The following is a 24,835-nucleotide window of genomic DNA, read 5'->3' as shown; positions in this document are numbered from 1 at the left end:
TGTTGAAGGTCACCATTCAAAAATTTATCTCCAGAACAGGAATTACACATTGGATTACTCCAACTAAACCTTCACCTCTAAGCACTCTATCTGTAGAAAAACCAAAAAAAGGGGCAGGATAGATTTTGCATAACTTAAACCTCCAACTCAGACTTCAGAAATAAAAACAATGAAGTGGCCATCCTTGCATGAGTAAAGCTTTCCACAATTCAATGTGTAATGGAAGTGACAAATTTTAAGACAAGATGTTGTAAACATTTTTCTTGCCCTGATTAAGTTATGAGCCCCAAAGATCACATAGATCAGTGGTCAGCAAACATTTTCTGCAAAGGGCCAGATAATAAATATTTTAGGCTTTGCAGGCCGTACTGTCTCTGTCACAATTACCCAGCTCTGCCTTTGTCACCCGAAAGCAACCATACACAATACATAAGAGGTTGTGTCCCATAAAACTTTATATATGAACATTGAAATGTGAATTTCACGTGTCTCAAAATATTCTTATCCTTTTCATTTTTTCCAACTATATGGTCTCAATGTTTGTGTCCCTCCAAAATTCATACGTTTGAAATCCTAATGGCTAATGTGATGGTATTAGGAGGCGGGGCCCCTGGGAGGTGCTTAGGTCATGAAAGTGGAACCCTCATGACTGGGATTAGCGTTCTTATAAAAAAGACCCCACAGAGGCCCCTTTCCCTTTCTGTCACGTGAGGATACAGAGAAGTCTGCAACCCAAAAAAGGACCCTCGCCCAACTATGTTGGCACCCCGATCTCAAGCCTCCAGCCTCCAGAACTGTAAGAAATAAATTTCTGTTTTTTATGAACTACCTGGTCTGTGGTCTTTTGTTATAGCAGCCTGAACTGACTAAAACACCAACCATTTAAAGTAAAAACTATTTTTAGTTCTTGGGCTGAACAAAAACATGTGGCAGCCAAGATTCGGCCCATGGGCAGTGGTTCGAAGACCCACGACACAGATCAAATTTGTGGAGCAGCATGTGTTGCTAGTAACTGAGGTAAGTATTCAAAAATGACTTTTTTGAATATAAGACTGTAATCCAAGATCAATGCCTTGTCACTAAATAGAGGATAAAAATTAAACAAAAAGTCCTATGACAAAACTTGGAATTCTGATTCAGAGTTGATTTCCAGACGACATCTTACCAAATAGAACTAACGCTTAGGTCAAATATTTCTAAACACATCTAACCTTCCTTCTGATACAGCCAAGCTATTAAAGGCCAGTGAACATGGGCGAATTGTTGGGGTCCATAGCATCACATAAGCAGAAATGCAGACGCAATCCATTCAGCAGGCAAATGCATGAAGGAACTTTTAAACACATGGAGTCCTGAATCTCCAACAGGAAGCTATAGCACTGTTACCTGTTGTGTCTTGGCTCAGGGTTTCCTGGCTGCTGCTGCTGTAAGAAGGCACTGGAGTGATGGACAGTGAAGCTGGGCAAGACAGAGGCGTGGCCAGCTCAGTCTTGCGAGTGAGGGATTGGTGATATACCGGGATGCCTGCATCTTTGGAGACGAAGAGAGGCAGATCTGACGGGAGAGTGGGTCTGCCTTGTGCATATGGATTTTTCCAGTGGGTGAGCCCAACTGCAACAGGCCCAGCAACGTCGTAACCTGGCAAGACAAACACATAAGGTCAGATCAGCAATCAAAGCCTTATACCATATTTCCTTCTGTATTTCCCCCAAAGTCTTAGCTGCGCGTCAAATCAAACACCACTTGAGATAAGGATGCATGTTACTGATAAATAGGTGGGAACTGTCACACTGGATGAATCTCGTTAACTAGTCAACCTATGTTTATTAAGCACATACTATGTTCTAGGTGCCCAGTCTTTGCCCTTAAGGAGCTCAGAGTCCAATAAAGGAGATAAGACTTGTGATCATAATGAAAAGGATAACTGAAAGTCTATTATGTTCTAGGTACTTTGCATAAGTGATTGTAATCCTTACTGCAACTGTACAAGGATACAATTACTCTTTCCGTTTTACAGGAAATTGGACCTCAACTTGCCCTAGGTCAAGCAGCCGTTAAGTGCCAGAGGCAGAATTTAAGCCCAGATCTGTCTGGCTCCAAAATCTATGTTCTTTCCCTTTTTCCAACTAACGACAGTACAAAGCAAGATGAAAGAAGTAGTTTAAAGTGGGACAAAAACATTCCCCAGGATTTCAGGGGACAAAGTCCTTTCTAGGTGGAGGAACTAGGTCGTGGAAAAGATGGCATGAACTTGGCCTTCTAGGCAAGGGTTGCCACCTAAAACAATCAGAGGGACAGATCTGTTCTGTAGATGTGTTTTGTTAGCCCACATTTTTTTTAATTTGAAGTTCAAATTAAAATTGACAACAATAAAAGTCTAGAGCATTCTCAACAAAAATCCAGCTTTCTGTCCTCTCTTTAAAAATCTCTTGATCTTCTCCTAAAGATCAAGCAACACTGGACCCATTCCCATGTGGCAACTGTCAGCTGAAGCAACCACAGAGCCACTCTTTTAAAGCGGAGTAAAGGAATTCCTGTCTGCCGCAGTCCCCACCATTCCCTAATACCTTACTCTCAGCCTGCTTCACTTATTTGTCTTACATGCCTGATCTCTGCAGGCCTTTGTATTTGCAACCGAGGTACAGAATTCAGACATATAATGTAAGGGTAGTCAGAAAAAAACAAGAATGGAAAGGTAGGTTGATACAAGACAGCTGAGGGTCTTAAATGCCAAGGTAAGAAAATTAGATTTTACTTGCTAGGCAAAGCAATATCCCTAAAAGTTTGTGAAGTGGAGACTGGCATAATCAAATGGACGGCAGCAAAAGGCAGAATCTGGGCCTCCTTCCTCTGGTGGTGACCCCTCCTGGGGAGATTCCTCTGACTCCCCCAAGCTGTCTTAACCACAGTAAAGGGAGGCCCAGTAAAAGGTGTTGGTGTGCAGGGGCTGGAGGTGTGCGGGGAGAAAGTCCAAATTGGGGACGGGGTGTTGAGGTACCAAGAAAGCCCAAAAGGGACAACAAGGGAGGAGGCACGCATGGATCCTGCAGACTGGCCGATGTTGTCGGGGGCAGCCCTCCCACACCACGCGGGAAACCACTTGAACATGGAGATGTGTCAGACAGTCCCTGCCCACACTTCACAGCCAAGTGTTCCTTCTCTCTATGTGTCTCTCTCATGAGCTGAGTATCCCTCAAGGTCAGAGGGTGTCTTAGTCATCTTTAAAACTCCCTCCCAGAATTTCTCTATTCAGCTCTTGCCCCTGGCATTCAATAGATACCCACTGCTCACCGAATTCTTCCTAGACCAGCGGCAAGGAGGTGACACAAGAGGCTGTGAAGTAGAGGCCAGGCAAACGTTATTAAGGGACCAACTTTAAATGTTGGCAGCAAGAAAGGAAAAGAGGTCCAGAGAGATACACAACAATGACGTGGAAAGAAAGGAGTTTGGGGCCACCAGGTAGCTTTGTTTTTTGCTGGCAAGATGTCAGAGAAGACTTATGGCAAACAGAATGGTGCATTTCCTCATCCTCACTGGGGCCATCAGAAGGACTGGCCTGGCAAGGGCTGAAGAAAGTTGAGTGTGTTGTTTTAGACACGAGGAGGTGGAGCTTTAGTGGAAATATCTATGCGGAAATGTCTGGCAGTAGACTGAAAAAAACAACGAAATGAGGATTAGGAGACATAGGACCAGAGCTGTGAATCTGGAACTCATGCACATTGAAACCACGCCTGCTGCCCAGCAATGAACAATCTACTTCATCGTCATAAAATGATAAAGCCACTAAAAGTTACAATGTGTCTAATGCTTATTGGCAACGTGCTAAGGGATCTATCAGGACCACCTCATTTAACCTCACAATAACCCTGTCAGGAAGGTACTAATATTCCCATTTGACAGATAAGGAAACCAAGGCTAAGGGACATTATTACTCCTGCAAGGTCAATAACTACACAGAAATAACAGATTCAAGGGGCTTCCCTGGTGGCGCAGTGGTTGAGGGTCCGCCTGCCGATGCAGGGGACACGGGTTCGTGCCCCGGTTCAGGAAGATCCCACATGCCGCAGAGCGGCTGGGCCCATGAGCCATGGCCGCTGAGCCTGTGCATCCAGAGCCTGTGCTCTGCCGTGGGAGAGGCCACGGCAGTGAGTGGCCCACGTACCGCAAAAAAAAACAAAAAGAAATAACAGATTCGAGCCCAGGCTCATCAAAGACAACATGGGTGCTCTGGTCCCCTGCCTCGCACTGAGAACACAGGCAACAAGAAGGATTCTAGGAGATGGAATCGGGGTCTGTTTCCCCCTCAAATCGCTCGTAGGTTATTTATTCCTTTCTGAACAATTTTTTATAGAGGGATCTCAATGGACCAGAATGCACAAGGAAAGGGAAATGCTGACACCCTTGAGAACATGCTGACTGGACTGCTTGTACTCTTCTTGGTCAGTCACCTTCCTAAAAGGTAAGTGGAATACAGTGAGGTGAGTGATTCTTTCTCCGGTAAGGGCTACGGAGCCTCTGAAGATAATCACAGAGAACACAAATTAATGTTCAGAACTGCGATGGAGCCACAGCTGCAGTGGAGGCTGAACTGAAGCTACTGACGCCAAGGCTGCCCCCCGATCCTGTTTGTTGGACTAAACCTCTGATGCTAGTGTGTTTATTTTGTGATCAATACTCTTGGATCTCCCGTAGCTCCTAAGAGTGTACTGGGGCATAGAAATGAAATTCTAGGAGGCACGATTTGAGTTGATGCTCCATTATGTTTTTATTAAAAATGTGAAAACGTATTACCTCCTACTCACACCAGAGAATCCTTTTACAAGAAGATAATTAGAGGACCGTGTTTTCCCTCGCCTTGTTGTTTCATTCGGAAACTTGCTTAAATGCCTCTTCTCCTTCCATATTCCCAAGCTCCTTGGGAGTCATTATACAGAGAAGGGTGTATAATATATATCACACACCGTGAAAGCGTTAAAAGTTCCAAGGAACTCTGGACTCTCCATAATTTCAGGTTTTACCATTTCTTTCATAAAATGATAGCTAATTTATAACATATACTTAATTTTGAAAAAATATTGTTCACAGTGCTAAGAAGCCACCCCTTTTTTTTTTTTACTTTAGGAAATTACCACATCATTTAATCCAGAAATGGAGTTCATTAGCAGATCTATTAATTCATGTCACTGATACAAATGAGCTATGATAAGATCTGCATAATTTTGATGGAATAGAAATGGACCAGCCTAAATTTAAAACCAACAATGAGGTCAAAGTATTTGGGGTGGGTGGTTATCCAACCATCCAAGGGAACAGCTAGTGTCCAGGTGCCCAAGAGGCAAGTAACAGGAATGTCACATTGGCAGCCTACTCACTCTCCCTCACCCACCATCCTGTCCCCAGGTCGGGGGTGGGGTAGAAGCAGGGGTCTCAGCTTTCTCTGAGTTGCATGCCAACACTATCACCCACTAGCCCCCAATCCTAAACAGAGACATGTAAGGAACACTCAAAATTATAGGCTGTCTTGAGAAAAAAAATGATGTTAATCAACTTTAAAGTTCTTAAATCTTTCATACATGAAAAAATAGGAGTTTACTATCAGAAAATAAGGAGTTTTCAGGACTTCCCTGGTGGTCCAGTGGTTGAGACTCCACGCTTCCAATGCAGGGGGCGCGGGTTCGGTCCCTGGTCGGGGAAGGCGCGGGTTCCATCCCTGGTCGGGGAACTAAGATCCCACATGCCATGCCGTGCGGCCAGGAAAAAAAAAAAAAAAAAAAAAAAAAAAAAGAAGAAAATAAGGAGTTTTCCAAGGGTCTCATGGATAGGTAGAAAAATTTCAGAAGGTGTCACTTTTTCTGTTGATTGGATTTTTTGACAATTCTTTTGGCAATTCTTCGGTCAGGACATAGGTTCCTATAAGGAACTACATTAACAGGAAGTCTAGAAGTGTGCTGTTCTCTTAAATGGAATTCCCTCACAAATGAGACACTTCTGTGTGAGATGACTATCCTGTAAGAGAAGGACGGAAGTACAGGAGATGAAAGAAAACAAAAAGAGCTTTTAAAAAAGAATTGCTAGATGACTCAGAGATGTCCTCCCTCCAGTACTTTGAGTATAAAGTTGTTAATTATTTGCTGCTTTTACTATAAATATTTTTTAAGTGCTTAGTACTGGACAGACTGTGGGCTGTGGACACTGCCTGATGACTGTGCTGAATCCATCCTCCACCCACACCCCTTCCTCCCAACAGAGTCACATTTTGTTTGGGAATTCATCCCACTCCCACGCAGCTTGTGACTCAGGGCAGACAAACCTCACACTCCCTGACCTCCACATGGGCCATGATGGGTGTAAAGAACACCATCTTACCTCCCTTGTCAGTGATTTGCTGAAGGGTGGTCATGTGACCAAATCCCATGCAATGAGACAGAAGTCTCTGTGGTGCTTCAGGGGAAAGTTTCAGCTCCTCAAGTGAACACCTGAGGGAGGCACCAAAGCTCCTTTCTCTCTGATCACCGTTGTGCCTGAGTGAAATTCCTGGAACCACGGCAGCCTTGGGGCTGCCATCAAAAAGATAGATTTTCCCAGGAAGGCAAAGGGGAGGAGGTCTTTCACAACATCATCAGCAGCCTACTCAACCTGTCCTCCCAACAGGCCTTCCTATTACATGAAATAATAACCTTCCTTATGGTTTCAGCCAGTTTGAGTTTGTTGAAACAGAAGCAACATTCAAGGGCCTATCAGCTGTCCCATCACCTTCTGAGAAAACGGTGTGACATACCCACTGCCCCTTCAGAGGTGACTTCATAGGTCAGTAAGAACCTGTTATATGAGTTTCCTAGGGCTGCTGTAACAAAGGATCACAAACTGGGTGGCTTAAAAAAAAAACAGAAATTTCTCCTCTCACGGTTTTGGAGGCTGGAAGTCTGAAATCAAGATTTCAGCAGGGCCGTGCTCTCTCTGAAGTCTCCAGGGGGAAATTTGTTGTCTGCCTTTTCCTGGTTTCTTGTTTGTTTGTTTTTTAACATCTTTATTGGAGTATAATTGCTTTACAATGGTGTGTTAGTTTCTGCTTTATAAAAAAGTGAATCAGCTCTACATATATATACATCCCCATATCTCCTCCCTCTTGCGTCTCCCTCTCTCCCACCCTCCCTATCCCACCCCTCTACGTGGTCACAATGCACTGAGCTGATCTCCCTGTGCTATGCGGCTGCTTCCCACTAGCTATCTATTTTACATTGTATATATGTCCATGCTACTCTCTCACTTCGTCTCAGCTTACCCTTCCCCCTCCCCGTGTCCTCAAGTCCATTCTCTACAACTGCGTCTTTATTCCTATCCTGCCCCTAGGTTCTTCAGAACCACTTTTTTTTTTTTTTTTAGATTTCCATACAGAATTTGTTTTTCTCTTTCTAACTTACTTCACTTTGTATGACAGACTCTAGGTCCATCCACCTCACTATAAATAACTCAATTTCGTTTATTTTTATGACTGAGTAATATTCCATTGTATATATGTGCCACATCTTCTTTATCCATTCCTCTGTCGATGGACACTTAGGTTGCTTCCATGTCCTGGCTATCGTAAATAGTGCTGCAGTGAGCATTGTGGTACATGACTCCTTTTGAATTACGGTTTTCTCAGGGTATATGCCCAGTAGTGGGATTCCTGGGTCATATGGTAGTTCTAGTTTTAGTTTTTTAAGGAACCTCCATACTCTTCTCCATAGTGGCTGTATCAATTTACATCCCCACCAACAGTGCAAGAGGGTTCCCTTTTCTCCACACCCTCTCCAGCATTTATTGTTTCTAGATTTTTTGATGATGGCCATTTTGACTGTAGTTTTGATTTGCATTTTTCTAATGATTAGTGATGTTGAGCATTCTTTCATGTGTTTGTTGGCAATCTATACATCTTCTTTGGAGAAATGTCTATTTAGGTCTTCTGCTCATTTTTGGATTGGGTTGTTTGCTTTTTGATGTTGAGCTGCATGAGCTGCTTGTAAATTTTTGAGGTTAATCCTTTGTCAGTTGCTTCACTGGCAAATATTTTCTCCCATTCTGAGGGTCGTCTTTTCATCTTGTTTATGGTTTCCTTTGCTGTGGAAAAGCTTTTAAGTTTCATTAGGTCCCATTTGTTTATTTTTGTTTTTATTTCCATTTCTCTAGGAGGTGGGTCAAAAAGGATCTTGCTGTGATTTATGTCATAGAGTGTTCTGCCTATGTTTTCCTCTAAGAGTTCTATAGTGTCTCACCTTTCATTTAGGTCTTTAATCCATTTTGAGTTTATTTTTGTGTATGGTGTTAGGAAGTGTTCTAATTTCATTCTTTTACATGTAGCTGTCCAGTTTTCCCAGCACCACTTATTGAAGAGGCTGTCTTTTCTCCATTGTATATTCTTGCCTCCTTTGTCATAGAGTTGACCATATGTGCGTGGGTTTGTCTCTGGGCTTTCTATCCTGTCCCATTGATCTATATTTCTGTTTTTGTGCCAGTACCATACTGTCTTGATTACTGTAGCTTTGTAGTATACTCCGAAGTCCGGGAGCCTCCTTCCTCCAGCTCCGTTTTTCTTTCTCAAGATTGCTTTGGCTATTCGGGGTCTTTTGTGTTTCCATAAAAATTGTGAAATTTTTTGTTCTAGTTCTGTGAAAAATGCCATTGGTAGTTTGATAGGGATTGCATTGAATCTGTAGATTGCTTTGGGTAGTAGAGTCATTTTCACAATGTTCATTCTTCCAGTCCAAGAACATGGTATATCTCTCCATCTGTTTGTATCATCTTTAATTTCTTTCATCAGTGTCTTAGAGTTTTCTGCATACTTTGTCTCCTTAGGTAGTTTTATTCCTAGGTATTTTATTCTTTTTGTTGCAGTGGTAAATGGGAGTGCTTCCTTAATTCCTCTTTCAGATTTTTCATCATCAGTGTATAGGAACGCAAGAGATTTCTGTGCATTAATTTTGTATCCTGCTACTTTACCAAATTCATTGATTAGCTCTGGTAGTTTTCTGGTGGCATTTACTCATCTTAAATGAGTAAATACAGGAAAAACAACTAGAACAGCACCTGGCACAGAAAGCTCCCATATGGTCCTCACTGTTTACCCCTCCACTTTCACTGACAAGTGTCTTAATAGAGGTCTCTACTCACAGCTCATCACTCCTTATTCAGAGCCTTGTAAGCTGGCTCCCCTCCCACCATCCACTGACATGGGATGTCACCAGGGCAGCCTTTTAACTTTAACCCTCCTCAGTCTCCCCTTCTAGAAATTCTCTGGGCATTTCAAGAAATGTACTTGCTAGGTTTTCCTACCACTGCCGTTATTTCTATCCTAATTGTGCTTCCCCCAAAGATTGGTCTTTGACCCTCTACACACTCAATATACTGATGCCCACTCTTATAATTTCATCCTCTTCCAGAGATTCAACTGAACTCTCTGTGAAGAGAATGCCAATATCTTCATCTCCTGCCCATTCTCTCCACATTTCCAACTTCCTGTGGGCCATTCTGAGGTGGGGGGTCTCACTGGGACCTCAAACCCAACACACTGGGACCCTAGAGCCATGCAGTCCTCTTCCTGACCTCTGTATTTCAATGAACAGCTCAGACTCCCTGTCAACCTGACTCAAAGTCTCAGGGCACACTATCTGAGGCACATCCAGGCAATGACTAGTCCTCCTGACTCTTCCATGCCTCTCCCTCCAGACCTGCCTCTCTATCCCACTTCCCACGTTCATTACTGTCTCATGTCAAGACCACAGTCAGAGCCACTTACTCTGTCATAACACCAGATTCTTGCACATGAAATCCATCCTGTTCACCACCCAAATAACCTTTCATACATGCATTCATCCTGTCACCCTCCTTCTCTGAACTCTAAACGACCTCCCACTACTTAACTAATGTCTTTAGGAATGTCATTTTAGGTTATTTAGTGTTTTCAAACCAGGGTCCATGAACTCTCCACAGGGATTTTTAAGTTGTTTTCATTTTTCATTTAAAAGTCAATTTAATCATTTAAAAATGAATATGTGCATACCATGGACCAAATTTTGCCACTTAATTTTAGTGCCTGAGTTTGCTTTTGTGTTTCCATCAAGTTGCCCCCAGTTGATACACTTAATGAGAAGAGGAGAGAGAGGGGAATGTCAAGGTGCAAACAAAGGTGCAAACAAACAAAGATCCAATAATCTCACCTGAGGGAGCATTAACAGAGATTTCAGAGTGGGTTGAACAGAGAGAGGTGGTGGCACAGCAGAGTTACCATAAATACTGTAAATACTGAGCTCAGTGCAAAGAACCTTCACTGCTGCAGCCAGGACCGCGTTGCATTACAAGCAGTGACTGCATTTCAGCAGAATAACAAAGCCCATCACCTTAAATTAATGTGGTGAATTTGTGGTTGTTTCTCTTCTCAGTGTTTTAAATTTCATTTACAAATTTGATTTGATTTTTATGGCTATTTGGAAAATAAGGTGTCTATAGTTAGTTACATTTTATGTTGGAACATACTTAGGTATCCTTATAATAAAAATAATTTAAATCCATTTTAGAGGCTCATAATTATTACTTCTTTTTACAGGGGTTCACATTGCTGGAGTCTGAGAAACCATGACACTGTGTTTCAAAGCATGAGCTTGTGTCATTCCTGGATTGGCATCCTAGGCACATCCATTTCTGGCTGTGAGGCAAACAGCAAGTTTCCTCATCTGTAAGATGGGGAAATGACAGTACCTTCCTCATAGAGTCCCAATTAAGTAAAATGATGTATGTCGAGGGCCAAGAGCAGCTGACAAATGATAAGTGCAAAATAAATGTTAGCTGCAAGCATCACCATTATTCTTTGGTTTCTAAGTCATAGCCAAGATTCTTAAATCAAGAAAAGTTTGAAAGGAAGCGAAAAGGAGAGGAAAGATTCGGCAGACAGAAAAATAATCATGGTCACTCTTCCCTTTTCGACCAAAACAAAACATGTTTAAAGGTGAGCAGGAAGGCGGCTGGGAGAGTGCTAGGTGAACACAGTATATTCTGCCAGGATCCTACCGTCTCCATAGGGGGGTTCCTCATCCAGGGGGGAAGGGATAGAGAACCACACACCCCAAACTGCAGACTTCAAGTTTCTGAGAAGGCCATGGGCTATGACATGGAATTTTATTTCTGTGAAGTCAGGGGACAGGACAGCTGGCATACACAGACTCCCCCAAAGCATAGCTAGCATTCAGGAACACTGATTTGTTATTTTATGCATGTATGCATTAACTTATACTTATGGGAAATGTACATTTTCTATTTGCAGTTGTGATATAAATTCTTTTAAAATAAATGAAAATAAATCTTAAAGAGTCAGTTTTAATATTAAGTACATAATAATATAGGTGATACACAAATGAAAGAGAAAGCAAATGAAGAAAAATTGGGAAACCTGTGTTTTGTTTTGTTTTTTTAATCTCTCTGGATCACATTTCCTCCATTCATCTCTACGCAAAAGCAATAAGGATCCACAAGAGGGCACCCCAACAAGGTGAGTCCACAAGTATTTACCCTGACTCTGAAAATAAATTTGATGCGCTTACCCTTTCTACTCACTCCTTCCATAGCCCTGCACCCCCAACCTTTATAGGCAACAATAGGTTTCATTAAAAACTGGCACAGTTGCTCACCTATGGTGATCTGGCTGACACAACTGTAGTAGCTGCCCGTCGTTGCGGAGGAAAGGTTATAACTCCCACTGCTTATATCTTTGTCTGTTTAAGAAAACAAAAGAGGAGAAGGTTAATTACATCCTGGTAAACACCATGACCACAAAGTATATGACTGCTGGTAAATAAACCAGCTGTCTGTGTCTGAGTATCTCATACTTATTCATTGGTTCATTCATTGACATTTAGGGAATGCTAGGTGCATTGAAACATTTCAACAAACAACCCAGACTGTCACACAGGCAATTTCAGTTTGGTGTCACTTTATTATAATGGGGGGAGGGTGCTGGGGGAGGGTTACAGGGGAAGGTGAGAAAACACCTGACCCAGACTAGAGGGTATCAGGTAAGGCTTCCTGGGGGAAGTGAACTAGGCAAAAGGGGGGTGAATTGAGGGGAAGGATCCAGGCAGAGTGCTATCATCTTGTCTGGAGACTCGGAAGCCTCTGCTTCACGAGTTAGCAGCTGAACACAGTACAAGAGAGGTGCACAGCCGCTGGACTACGAGGGGTCTTATAAACCACGTGAACAAGTTTGGATGTTGCCAAGAGATCAGGATCCCATTTTCATTTCAGAAAGATCACTTTGAGGCAGCAAGGAGAACAGTCAGGAGGAGGATGAAAGGAGAGGCAGAAAGACTCCTTTATGAGGCCACTGCGGTCATCCTGATGAGAGATGGTGGTGGCCAAACCATGGGAGGAGCAGCCGTGGAGACAGAGAAGTGGGGGCAATTCCCGGCAAGGCTTTTCTGTTCAGCAGCCAGCTGAACTGCAGTCCTCACTACCGTGAGCAGACCATGTTCCCAACAGAGGGGCAAAGACACCAAAACCTCCCATTCACACGGCACCCTAGCATTTTCAGCCACATCGTCTCATGCACGGCGTGAAATAGGGCACGCGTCACCCCACGTCTCTGGTGGAAAAGCTGAGGCTCCAGGCAGCCGAGCACCTTGCCCGAGGTCACACGACAGCATGTGGCAGAACAGAGCTCAAATCGAGATCAGAACTGCTTCAAATTGTTTATGAAGAAGGCAGGGCATACGTGATTTAAAATATCAAAATAAATACATATTGTTTAATATAAAACGCTACAGTTTACACAGAGTTACTATAAGAATGGCTGTGAAACTGACCTGAAGGAAATATTTGAATATTACATGTTATGGGATACCAGGAAAACTTTGAAACTCTGATCTATAATGATGAAAATTAGAAGTCCGAGGGAAAGAAATAATCAAGAATGTCAAACGTAGTCAAAGAGAAAGGGTTTCTAGAAACGTACTGAGTCATATTTTATTGAGAGAGCAATGCAGATTTTTAGAGAAGATGGCTTTGCAGATGAACATTCTAGGAGGAAAGAACAGCAGGTACCTGGACAGAGAGGGCAGGAAATGGGAGTCATCCGCCGGGGTGTCCGGATATGCTTGTGGTTTGAAAGCAGCTAGAAAGTATTGACAAACGCAGGTAGTGAGCCAGAGGGCGGGGAAGTAGTGGGAGCCCTTCAGAGGCCACATCAAGGCCACTGTAGGTCCACAAACAGGGAGGTAACAAAATATTTTAAGACTATTTTTATTGTGGGGAAAATTAATTCGAGCAAGTGCACGTGGCCCAATTCTCCTCTAAGAAATATTCCCAGACCATCCCCCCTCTCTAGGGGGCTTCCGGGAACAGCAGACACACCTCCAACAGCACTGTGCATGCGAGATTGCACTCGTTTTATGGGTATCCCAAACCATGTGCTTGTCAAGGGCAGGTCCACACGTTTTTCAGTTTGTTATCTCCAGAGCTTAGTGTTTTGCCTGGCATAAGGTGAATCCTCAATATATGTTCGTTGGTTGAAAGAACAAAGGAATGCATGAAATTAAAGAAAGGATAACAAAGGACCATTTCCCCTTCCTATTAGTTATAACTTCAGTGGAGGTTGCCGTGATCAAAAAGAAGGAGCACAGGGCTGAGAGTCAGCACACCTAGGGTTTGAAGCCCAGCTTTGCTGCACATGAACTCCTTGAACTCGGTCAAGCTGTTGCCTTCCTTTAGTATTGGTCTTTCCATCTGAAAATGGTGACAATAATGCTTATCTCACTTTTTCTGGGCTAGGGATTGGGAGGTGGAAGGGGATGAGGCATGGCTAATAAAAATAAGTCAGCTACACAAAATGTTAGCAAGTCATTCCATATATATTTGTGGAATCAGCTGAATCAACAAAACCCAGACCTAAAACATATCAAACTACTCTAAACTTGTCATTCCTAATTTTTTTTTAAACCCTTCACTAATGATCTGTCCTTAAAAGATTTTGGAAGGGAGGAGACCTCCCAGGGACAATGTCAATGGCATCAAAGGGGGGAGGAGGGTGAAGGGAGAGATTCAATAGCCACAGAAATGCTTCTGAATGGAGAGAAAAGGAATGAAGAAGAAAAGCACATTGAGAAATCAGTAATCAATAAAGAAGCAGAATGCTTGAGTTAGGAATGAATGCTTGGGAAGAGGCTGTGCGTACATTTGAACAGGAAAAACTACTGAAATTTGACTTGAATCTGAATGGTAAAACTAGGGCATAGTTTGGGTGGCAATATTTTGAAAAGACTCAAAGAGCAGAAGTACAAAAACCTGTGGCAGTTTTGGTACAGGTTTGTGACTCTGTAAAGAAAGGTGTTTTCCTATATAAGAATTAAAACAAAAATGTTAGATTTTTGTGGGAGGGCTTGACTATCCATTTAATCCTCTAGGAACCAACTGTAGTTAAAAAAACAAAATCAGGTACCTAGTGGAAGAACTTGAGACTATGAATGAGGTTAATAAACTTTGTGGGTTCTGGAGTCAGTATCCTGGTTCCAACCCTTGGGCACAATACTTTATCTCTACGGGTCTCTGTTTCCTTGTATGTACAATGTAGATAATAAAGGCATTTACTTTATAAAGTAGTACATAGAAAGTGTCCAATTAGTGTTAGCTATTATTTTTATTTTATACTTAAAAAGAAGATACCCATAAAATGGAATACCATATAGCAAAGGAAAAGAATGAAGCAAAGCTACACAAAATACTATCAATGGATCTCATAAACATAATGTTTAATGAAAGAAGCAACACCCAAATGATATATGATTATATTTATGAAAATTTCAACAACAAAACTAAATTGTATTGTTTATAGATGCATATATAAATGGTAAAACAGTAAAGAAAAGTAACAAAATAATTAGCACAAAAGTCAGCATGGTGATTACATCTGGCGAGGAAGAAAGCGGTTTGAAATTGTGAAGAAGTACAGGGAGTGGGGGTAGGTTCTATGGTGCTGGGAATGTTCTATCCTTGACCTAGGTGGTGGTAACACAGTATTCATTTTATAACTATTTGTTAAATTATAAATTTGTCTTGCCCACCTGTCTGTATGTACAATAGCTTTTTTAAAGAAGCAAAGGGGGCAGAAATCACAGTAGGACAAATTAGGAATGCAAATTCTGCAAAAAATGTCTAAAACAATGAGATGGTGGTGGATTCATACAATAGTCATTGAGTACTTACTCCTTGCCAGGCACTGTGCTAAATATTCATTATTTCATTTACATCATTATTTCATTTGTGCTCCAAAACAACTCTTTTAAGGTAGGTGTGATTATCCCACTATCCAGATGAGGAACTAGAGGCTCACAAAATCAGGGAACTTGCCCAGAGTCACACTTCAGGGATGTCACAAAGCTGGAATTAAAACCTAGGTTTGTCTTACACTAGACCAATATTTGAGAACAAAGGCAAAGACAGAGGAGGACAGATTAACATCATAAGCTGTGTTAGGTGGATTCCTGTTGTATCTGGTGCTACATCTTTGACAGTCATTTATTTGATGAGGTTCTGCAGGGAATGAGATAGACATCATCTCGGGGATTCTGTTTTCAGAGGCCCACTTAAACAGAAACATGTGACAAAATTAACCCAATTTTCTTTGTCTCAAATTATTTTGGGTATACTTATAAACAGTATGGTCTTATAACCAAATAATCAGGCCCATCTCAACATTCAACCTATCTTTCATCTTAACCACAGCAAAAAAAGCAGGTACCATGCCTATTTTCATTTTCCCACCGAATGCAGAATTCTGGTAGATATGTAGGCAAAACTAAACAAAAATTGTCAATATAAAATGATAATTATAATATCTAATTTGGGAAATTTTTTTAAAGAAATATAACTAAAATGCAAAATAATCATAGTATACAAAGCCATGAGCTGGGTGCTCAAAATCAAAGTATTATTCAGGGGAGAGGTTAACATATTAAATTTAGAGTCAGTGAAACAAAATGTAATGAATATGTGTAGAATTTGTTAGGTAAGATTTAACCATAAGTAGAAGGGTAATTATTAAAATAACAGAAATAAACTATATTTCCAAACCAGTTTGCTGTGCTGAAGGGGGTGGGAGACAGATGGTGGGGAAGAACAGGAGAAGAAATTTAACAAAAAAATTCTACTTAGATAAGAGAAATAAATGAGAAAGCATAGGAAAAAAACAAGACAAAGAGAAAATCTGAAGTAAAATGGTAGAATTAAGTTCGATTACACTAGTAGTAACAATACATGTAAATGGTCTAAATTTGTTATTTAAGAGATTGTGAGATGGATTTAGAAAGCAAAAAGAAAATCAACTAAATGCTATTTATAAGAGAAACACTTAAAACATAAGGACACAGAAATGTTGAAAGTAAAAGATATAAAAACATATAGCAAGCATTAATCAAAATAAAGCTAGAGTAGCTATGTTAGTTTTAGATGAAAAAGGCTTTAAGACAAAAAGCAATTATTAAGGATAAAGACAGTCAATAAATAATGATAAAAGGTTCAGGTCTGATTCTTCAGGAAGATATTAAAAAATGTTACATCTGAGTTATTTGAGATAAAATAACCTCAAAATATATGAAGCAAAAATTAATAGAGCTACAAGGAGAAACTGACAAATCCATCATCAGAGGGGGAGATTTTAACACAATAACTGATTGGTTGAGCAAGAAATGTTTGGAAAAATACGGAAAATTTGAGACTGCAAAAACTTGGGTATCTTGTTAAAGTGAAGAGCTTGATTTACTATCTCTGGGGTGGGCCTGGAATTCTGCATTTTTTTCCATTTTATTGATATATAACTGACAACTGCATTTCTAATAGACTCCCAGGTGGTGGCAATGCTACTGGTCTAGGATCTCCAGGTCCTGGTAAAATCCTCCCCTGGAATCCACAATCCACAAAGCCTGGGAAAACATCTCACTGGCAAGAAAGGAAGGACAAATTTAAAAAGGAAAAGAAAATGTTTTCATTAAACCCTTAAAAACATATTAGAAGTCTGCTTATACATATGGACAGATGAAACTCAAGAATTACCAAACAGACAAATGATGCATTGACTTTACCAAAAAATTCACCGTATGATTCCTTTAATTACTACCCTACACAAGTGTACTGGAAATACCATTTACTTTACCAAATACATATTTATTGTGCAGAGTGAGCTACAACTGTTTACCGCATCTGGTTGGGGTTTTTTTTTGTCTTTTTGTAAATCACTTAAAATTGTTTATAAAAGGCTCTAGAGAATCCACTGGTAAGAAAACAAAATAGTGTGGGATGTATGTGTGTGTGTGTGTGTGTGTGTGTGTGCGCGCGCATATGTATGTCCCTCAGAAATATTGGTGTGATTTATTCTGTGTCTGCTGTGTATTTTATAGGCTTACAGAAAAGTTAATATTCAAGTCCAACCCTTTCCTCCTAGCTGTGTAGCCTGTATCTCAACACCTAAGCTCCCTGGGCCTCAAATTCCTCCTTTACATTGTGACTGAAATTCATTCATTTAAAAAACACTGAGTGCCTAGCACACACAGTAGATGCAGGCTGGCACCAGGTAGGAACTGGTGGCTTCGAAGGTCTCCCCTAAGGTGTTGATGAATTAATCAAAGTGTAGAGAGTGTGCGTCACTCCACAGAGCTTTCCCTACAGTAATGACAATAAACACACCACAGTGCTGTGTACTACATTGCTCTAGGACTTTCTAGGTTTTCATAACATTTTCACCTTTGCTCTTTCATGTAACTCTGCAGCAGCATTAGGAGACAAGCAGGGCAGGGACCAGCTGTGATAATACTAGGAGTTGTTCCCTCCTCTGAGTCTCCCACTGGACCTGAGCTAGACCCAAACCCCTGGAGGGCAGGGCCATTCCTTATTCACCTTCTGTCCACAGTGCCTAGCTCTGCCTAATGCATAAAAAGCACAATAAATGTTTGCCAAAGACTCCAGTAAGCTTTCAAATACTATAGTCACCATTCCTGCATTTTAAACACTGGGCCTGATACTCATTATCTCAGCTTCCCTTTGATTCCACCCTTGCAGGCACAGTGGCCAAAAGACCTTGCAGGAACCCTAATTAGAGAAAAGCCTTTCCTTTCCTTTCTTTCCTCCTTGTACCTATTTGGTTCAGTGTTGAAAATCCCACATTCTTTTTCATTTTTTCCGAAAGGTAAAGATCCATGCCTCTTCGTTACAATGTAAGATTCATGAGAACAGTTTTTAATTTTGTTTTTACTTCCAGAACCCACAACAGTACCTGACACATAGTAAGCACTCACAAAACATATGTTGAATTGTTCTAGAAACTTCCTTGGTAGCTACGGACTGTTTGCCTAGGACTAAGTCCTAATAGAAAAATCCACACGCCTATTACAAAGAACATCATGTTTTAAAGGAAAAGATTAAAGTGCTCCTTCACAGGATCAAAATAAAATTTTAATTTTGCCCCAGAAAGAAACTTTTAAAGTGTGAAGGGCTGAAGGTCAAAAACTAATCTGTGTAGACTTTGCTGCAGCTTCTTAATCAAAAAGGATCCTAAATCAATGTTGACCATGAGTGTCTGGATTGCATAATGACAAGCATGCCAGGTGGTAGAGGGCAAAAACAAGAGAAGTCCTCAAACAGCTCCTTGGATCTATTTTGCAGCTAAAGCATGACTTCCAGCCCGTTAGCATAGGTGTACTACCCCTTGCGAGAGTCCATTCAGTCCTTCAGTCGATCAGACAGCCAAGGATTGCTCACCCAGTATATGCCAGGTGCTGGGCTAAGCACAAGGAATGTAAGGATAAAGATGTAGTCCTTGGCCTTTGGGATTTTACAACCCCCAGAGAGGAGTCCTCATTACAGTACAACATGAAAAGCTGTTGGGGAGAGGAGTACCCTGAAAGGTTCCAAGAGAGGAGCCCAGTAGGATGGGGAGGTCAAAGGAGAGGGGGAGCGAGCCTCATAAAGGAGGAAGGGGCTGTTTTTCAGAGCATGGGCCAAGGTTCAGACACCTGAGAAAACCAGGTGCAATCAGCCACCCCCAGCCACCTCCCTCCCTAAAAGGTAGGATGCTGGGGCCGAGGGCAGCAGGAAAGAAGGATGGTCAGCTTCTGAAGGGCCTTGTTTGCCAACCTAGGGAGGTTAGACTTTGACCTGTAAGCAGAGGGGAGCCCTTGGAGAGTTTTAAGCAGAGGAATAACAGGATCAGATCTGCAACTGGGATCAGAGAGGCGGGGAAAGAGGCAGAGAGACAGCTGGGAGTCAGAGAGACAGCTGCCGCAGTCAAAATTGGCAGTGACGGTGGCCTCCACCAGCATAAGAGGAGGGGGCAGGGAGAGGAGAAACCAGAGTAGAAAGACTTTAAGGAAGAAGAACCAATGGGACTTGGTAGTTGAGAGTATACGGGCTGGGAGAGGCAGTTGACAGTAATAGCTATGCTTATCGAGTACTCACTATGTGTCTCTCATATGCTCTTACAAGTACTGTTGCATTTAAACCTCAGAGTGATCCCATTTTACAGATAAGAAAATTGAGGCACAGGAGGTGAATTGGTTTGCCCAAGGTCACTGTTAGTATATTCTGGTAAGGGAGGACTCAGAGATGACTCCAGGATTCTAGTCTAGGTGACTGCATAGAGCATGCTGGCCCGGCCAGTGTCTCCTGTCTTGGATGTCATGCTCCACCAACACCATGCTGCCGGAAGCTGCCTTATGCCCCCTGCCATCTATCCCCTTCATCTTTGTTCATGCTGTTGCCCCTCCCTGGAATGTCCTTCTTCTCCCAATTGGCCTTTTCACATCGTCTCCTCCAGGTAACTCTTCCTGACCTATCCCTCGCTCCCCCCATCCCCTCTCCCGCAGCACTGCATTATAAATCTCTTTAGGAGCCTATTTCCTCCAGCTGACTGTGCTATCCTGAGAGAAAGAGTGAGATCTCATTTATTCTGGTACTCCATGGTCCAGTAGCTGGAGCTCAGTAGCTGGAGTGATTCTATAGGACACAGGTATGGGAGAGGAATTCTGTTTTGGACACAATGAGTTTGCAATGTCAGAGGAGTATACAGGTAAAGAAGTCTAGCAGACAGCTGGGTAGACAAGCACAGCACATACAAGAAAGAAGTTCTGAGTTGGTGATTTCTGTGTATTCGGGAGTCACCTGAGTAAAGACAAAATGACAGGTGAGGAAGCTATGTCCTAGGCTCTCATCTCTTAGCTTCGCTCCATTCTGTGTTGCATGGTTAGGCTTGGCTCTCATTACACCCCCCTCCTATACCCCCTTCCAGTCAGAAGTCCTGAACTTCTGGTCATCCACTGCCCTTTAGCCTTTGCTCAAGCCATGCCTTCTCCCTGGGATTACCCACACAGCTGCCCGAACGTGGTGAACGTCTGCATGAACGAGCACATTTTCTCCTCTTCCTAACTGCCCCTAGCCCCAGGCTCTTCAGCCAAACTCTGCAGCCTACCTTCAGGCGCCCCACTCATTAGCTGAGACTAAGTAAATTCTTCAACCTATCTGGGCCTCAAGCTCTTCAAGTGAATACAGGGCTAACACTGGACTAGTTTCTTAAAGATGGTTGCGAGGGGCTTCCCTGGTGGCGCAGTGGTTGAGAATCTGCCTGCCAGTGCAGGGGACACGGGCTCGGGCCCTGGCCCAGGAAGTCCTACATGCCGTGGAGCAACTAAGCCCGTGTGCCACAACTACTGAGCCTGTGCTCTAGAGCCCGCAAGCCACAACTACTGAGACCGTGTGCCACAACTACTGAAGCCCACGTGCCTAGAGCCCGTGCTCTGCAACAAGAGAAGCCACGGCAATGAGAAGCCCGTGCACCACAACAAAGAGTAGCCCCCGCTCGCCGCAACTAGAGAAAGCCCACGCACAGCAACGAAGACCCAATGCAGCCAAAAATAAATAAAATAAATTTAAAAAAAAAAAGATGGTTGCGAGATTTAAATGAGCTAATCCGCATAAAGTGCTGTTGTTATTGTTTGTGTCCCAGCATAGCCCACACTTCTGCTTACAACTTTGTCACCCCAGTTTACAGGCCTCCTGCTAAGGGACTGACTTTGCCCTCAGGGCCATTGTCTCTCATTTAGTAGATGTCTAATCAATGTCATCCAAACGTTTGAGAGTGAGATTATAAAGCCAAGAACAGAACCCAGGCAAACACCAACATAAACAGATGAAGGAGTCCACAAAGAAGAAGCCTTTTAAGAGGCAGGAGGGAAATGAGGGGACAATAGTTACAACAACAAAACTGGCTCTGACTGCATCTCCTTCGTCTTCTACTTGCTCTCTCTGCTCTCGCCACACTGACCTTCCAGCTAGCCTTGAACGTGGCAAGCTCATTCCTGTCCCAGGGCCTTTGTACTTACTGTTCCCTTTGCCAGGAATGCGCTTTCCCCTCATAATGACATGGCTTGTTCCTTTCCTTCATTTAGTCCTTCCCTCAAATATTTCCTCAGAGAGGACTTTCTTATCTGAAGGAGCCCCCACTGTGCCCCATAAGCTCCTCAGACCCCACGCTGACAGCTCGATGCCAGGCCGGCAGGTCCAACCACAAGTCCCTTCCTGGTGCAGCCTGGGACACAGCCCCCTGTGCCTTCTTTTGCACGGCCAAGAATGAATCAAGTCCCGGTCCCTTCTCTCTTGTCACCCTCCTTGGTCTCATGCACGTGGTTACATAATGAGCTAAAAGCGTTTAAGAACCTAAACCATGTAAAGGACAAGGAAAGAAAGATGAATAGTGAGTATGAAAGGCTGAGACATTTAAAATCCAGAATTTTTTAAAAGTGCATCATCCATTGAACATATATTTATTAGAGGACGTATCACAGTTATCGATTACCCTAATCTCATTCCACATTTCCAGAGGATACATGTCTAGATGGTTGCCCGAAAGTAAAAGTTCATGCCAAAATACAGAAAAAACAAGTTCCAACATAGGATCAAAAAATGCATATTTGGATGGGAAGCTAATGAGGTTTAACCGGAGGCTGCTGCTAATGAAATGCATACATAAGCCAAATTTCTCTCTCTTCTTAGGAACCTAAAACACACGGTCTACACTGTAACTGTTCATTCTCTTGGCAGCCCCTGTGCTAAAGACAGGACTGAGGCATTTATTAAATCAGTCAAATGAATATAAAAATGGAACCCTCTAAATCCCAGGCAAGAAACCTAGATCATCCCCCATCATGATACCTAAACCCAAATCCAACAGAATGGAAAGGGGACTTTTTTTAAAGCAGTTAGATTTTCAGAGAGATGCAGGTTCCAGAGCTGGACCAAACTCTCAACAGAAAATAATCTCAGCATCCAGTGGATGAGGAATATATTGAATGTGCTTGGTTTTGTTTTCACCAGGATGAAAACCCTGATGGACTCATTTACCTTGTCGTGTCTTGGGTCACATCGCTACAGACCAAGAAACTAATGTGCATTTAGCGGCCAAGTGTATTCACCACTTTAGGGATGGGGGAGGGAGAAGAGTGTGTCAAAATAGATTTAAAATAGCACAAATTCTAATTGAGATATTTACTTAAATCTGTCTCAGTTCCCTTTAAGGTTCTAAAGAGAAACCCATGTTAATTCTTAGTTGCCAAAAAAAATGATCTGCCACCTTTTTTCCTTTAATTACTGAAATATACTTGCTTTTCCAAAACAATTCACTTCTTCTGACTTCATTTTCTCCACCTGGGTGCCCAATTAAGCTTTTAAAGCGTCTAGAAATTTATGGAACTGATTAGTACGTAAACCTCTTACTGACGGTATCCACAGGAGGGCATGTGAAACCTAACATCATGTAAAAACCAGAAGTTAGATCCCCCTGATAGAAAAAGGTGTAAAAATAGGTTTCTGCCAATGAATATGACTAAAAAACCGTCAGGATGTTGAATTAGCCCCAAATGGTAACCCAAGAATGACAACGTTATGTATTAAATGTGCAGCAGGGGCAACAACCCAAATCCCAGCAGAAAATGCCCCGAGTTAAAAAAAAAAAAAAAAAGGCCACTAGTATGCAATTTGTAATCTGCTCACAATTTGTTAGGTTCCCAAGCATCAACTGCAAACCCTCAGAGCCACCTGAGTGATCATTTTACACAGTTTAAATCCCAAGAAATAGAGACTGACCCCTTTAACCTTGGGGAAATGAGCAGGGGACATCACTGGTCTGGAGAATGAAGCCTCCATGCCAAAGGGCAGCAATTTCCCTCCCACCAAGCCCTGGCTCAGAGATGTCCCCGCAGAACATTCCCCAACAATTGCTCAGTACCTCCGCGTTTAAAACGCCAAAACTAGATGTTATCACAGCAACTGCTTGCAAGCCAGGGTAAGGGAGGGAGGTCTTACTTGAGTTTCCGCCTCCTATAACCCAGTCTCGGCAGCATCTCTGATAAAGGACTAAAGAGAATTGCTTTTTTCCACGCAAGCAGAAATGTTGATAAAAAAAAGGCTTGTTGGCTTCCCAAGTGTCTGGGATTTCTAGCTGAGTATGAAACCTTCACACTGTGATTTCATTTTCCTTCAGAACTGTACAATGCCTTAAAAATAATGATTAAAAAATATATTTCTTTAACAAAAAAGGGGGGAAAGGAATGTCTTCTATTTCCATGCAACTTTTATTTCCAAGCTGATTATTTTTGTATTAAAAACATATTTTGGTGCATATAATTTAACCCCATAGCATCTGTCAGAGAGATGTTCTCATCTCTAATTTACAGATGGAGATATGCAAGAACAGAAAAGTTTAAATAACTTGCCCAAGGTCAGTCAGGGACAAGATAAGCAAGGACTGAACGCAGTTCTAACTCCAAGCCTCACACCGCTAGGAAAGGACTCAACACACGTATACCTTCCCCTCGGTGGTCTGAAGCGAACGGAATTTTACTGGAGTGCCGAAGCTCGAAAACACCTAAATTTTAGGCGATTTTACTCCACCGACTCTTTCTACAAACCCCCCCTTCCCAGGTTCCGGGCATCCTCCAATTGCACAGGGCATCGGTCCCCCAGCCGCAGGCCAGCGCGCGCTGCAGCCGGGCTCCCTCCCTTCCAGACCCTCCCGGGAGCCGAGCCCCGAAGTTTCCCAGGGTGATCAGACGGCTCCCGGGTCTGCCCGCCCCAGGAGCCCCGAGAGCCCGCGACCGCCCGCCGTTACCGTATGTTGTGAGGGAGGCCATCCTGGCCCGCGTCCTGCCCAGGCTGGCCAGGGCGTCGGCGACAGCGGCCGCCTGCGCGTGGCGCCCCTGGACGGCGGGCGTCCCGCCCCGCGAAGACACGCGCTCGGCTCCCGCGGCGCCCGGCCTCCCAGCTCCCGAGCACGCCCAGTCAGCCCGCCGCGGCCGCCCCGGAGAGGTTCCGGCGGCGCGCAGACACCCGGGGCCGGGTCTCGCTGCCAGGGCGCGGGGAGCAAGGGCGCAAACGGGCCGCGGCGCTCCAGGTCCCGGCGGGGATTGAACCTGCGCCGGAGGACGCGCGACCCGGAGAGAGGAGGGGCGAAACAGGCGGTGGGAGGGGCCGGGCGGAAGCGCGAGGCGGCTGCGGCCCCAGCCAGCCGGCGGCGGGCGGGACCCCGGCTGAGTCCACGCCAAGCCGGGTGGCCCTCGGGGTGGGGGCGACAGGGGTGACGCGGGCAGACGCGGGATCGGGAAGTCCAGAGCGCGCCACGGTTTCCGGGACCTCGAGCCTTCAGCTCCCTTGCTAGGGAAGTTCCCCTGGAGAGCGTGCCTGGGGATGGAGGGCTGGGTCCGGCCGCCTGTGACTATAGGGTGCGGTTCCCAGCCCAGGCGGCAGTCTCGAGGAGGCTTTGCCTCCGAGGCCAAAG

General features: G+C 43.4%; 1 protein-coding gene across 3 annotated transcripts in view; it reads right to left on the bottom strand.

Moving 5' to 3' along the window:
* Nucleotides 1-24,280, bottom strand: part of ANO4 (anoctamin 4) — a 450,544-nt gene extending 426,264 nt beyond the window's left edge. For all 3 annotated transcript variants that reach the window (XM_067697681.1, XM_067697682.1, XM_067697683.1), the window contains exons 1-3: nucleotides 24,170-24,280; nucleotides 11,661-11,744; nucleotides 1,387-1,638 (exon numbers count right to left, since the gene is read on the bottom strand). In XM_067697681.1, coding sequence (XP_067553782.1) covers nucleotides 1,387-1,638; nucleotides 11,661-11,744; nucleotides 24,170-24,191 — 358 coding nt within the window. In that variant the 5' untranslated portion in view covers nucleotides 24,192-24,280. The remainder of the gene's footprint in view (nucleotides 1-1,386; nucleotides 1,639-11,660; nucleotides 11,745-24,169) is intronic.
* Nucleotides 24,281-24,835: the final 555 nt, after the last annotated feature.

The sequence above is a fragment of the Pseudorca crassidens genome, chromosome 11 (genome assembly GCF_039906515.1).
Source record: "Pseudorca crassidens isolate mPseCra1 chromosome 11, mPseCra1.hap1, whole genome shotgun sequence".
NCBI classification, from domain to species: domain Eukaryota; kingdom Metazoa; phylum Chordata; class Mammalia; order Artiodactyla; family Delphinidae; genus Pseudorca; species Pseudorca crassidens.
Note: the sequence above shows the minus strand (reverse complement) of the source record. Positions and strands in the feature narration are given on the sequence as shown.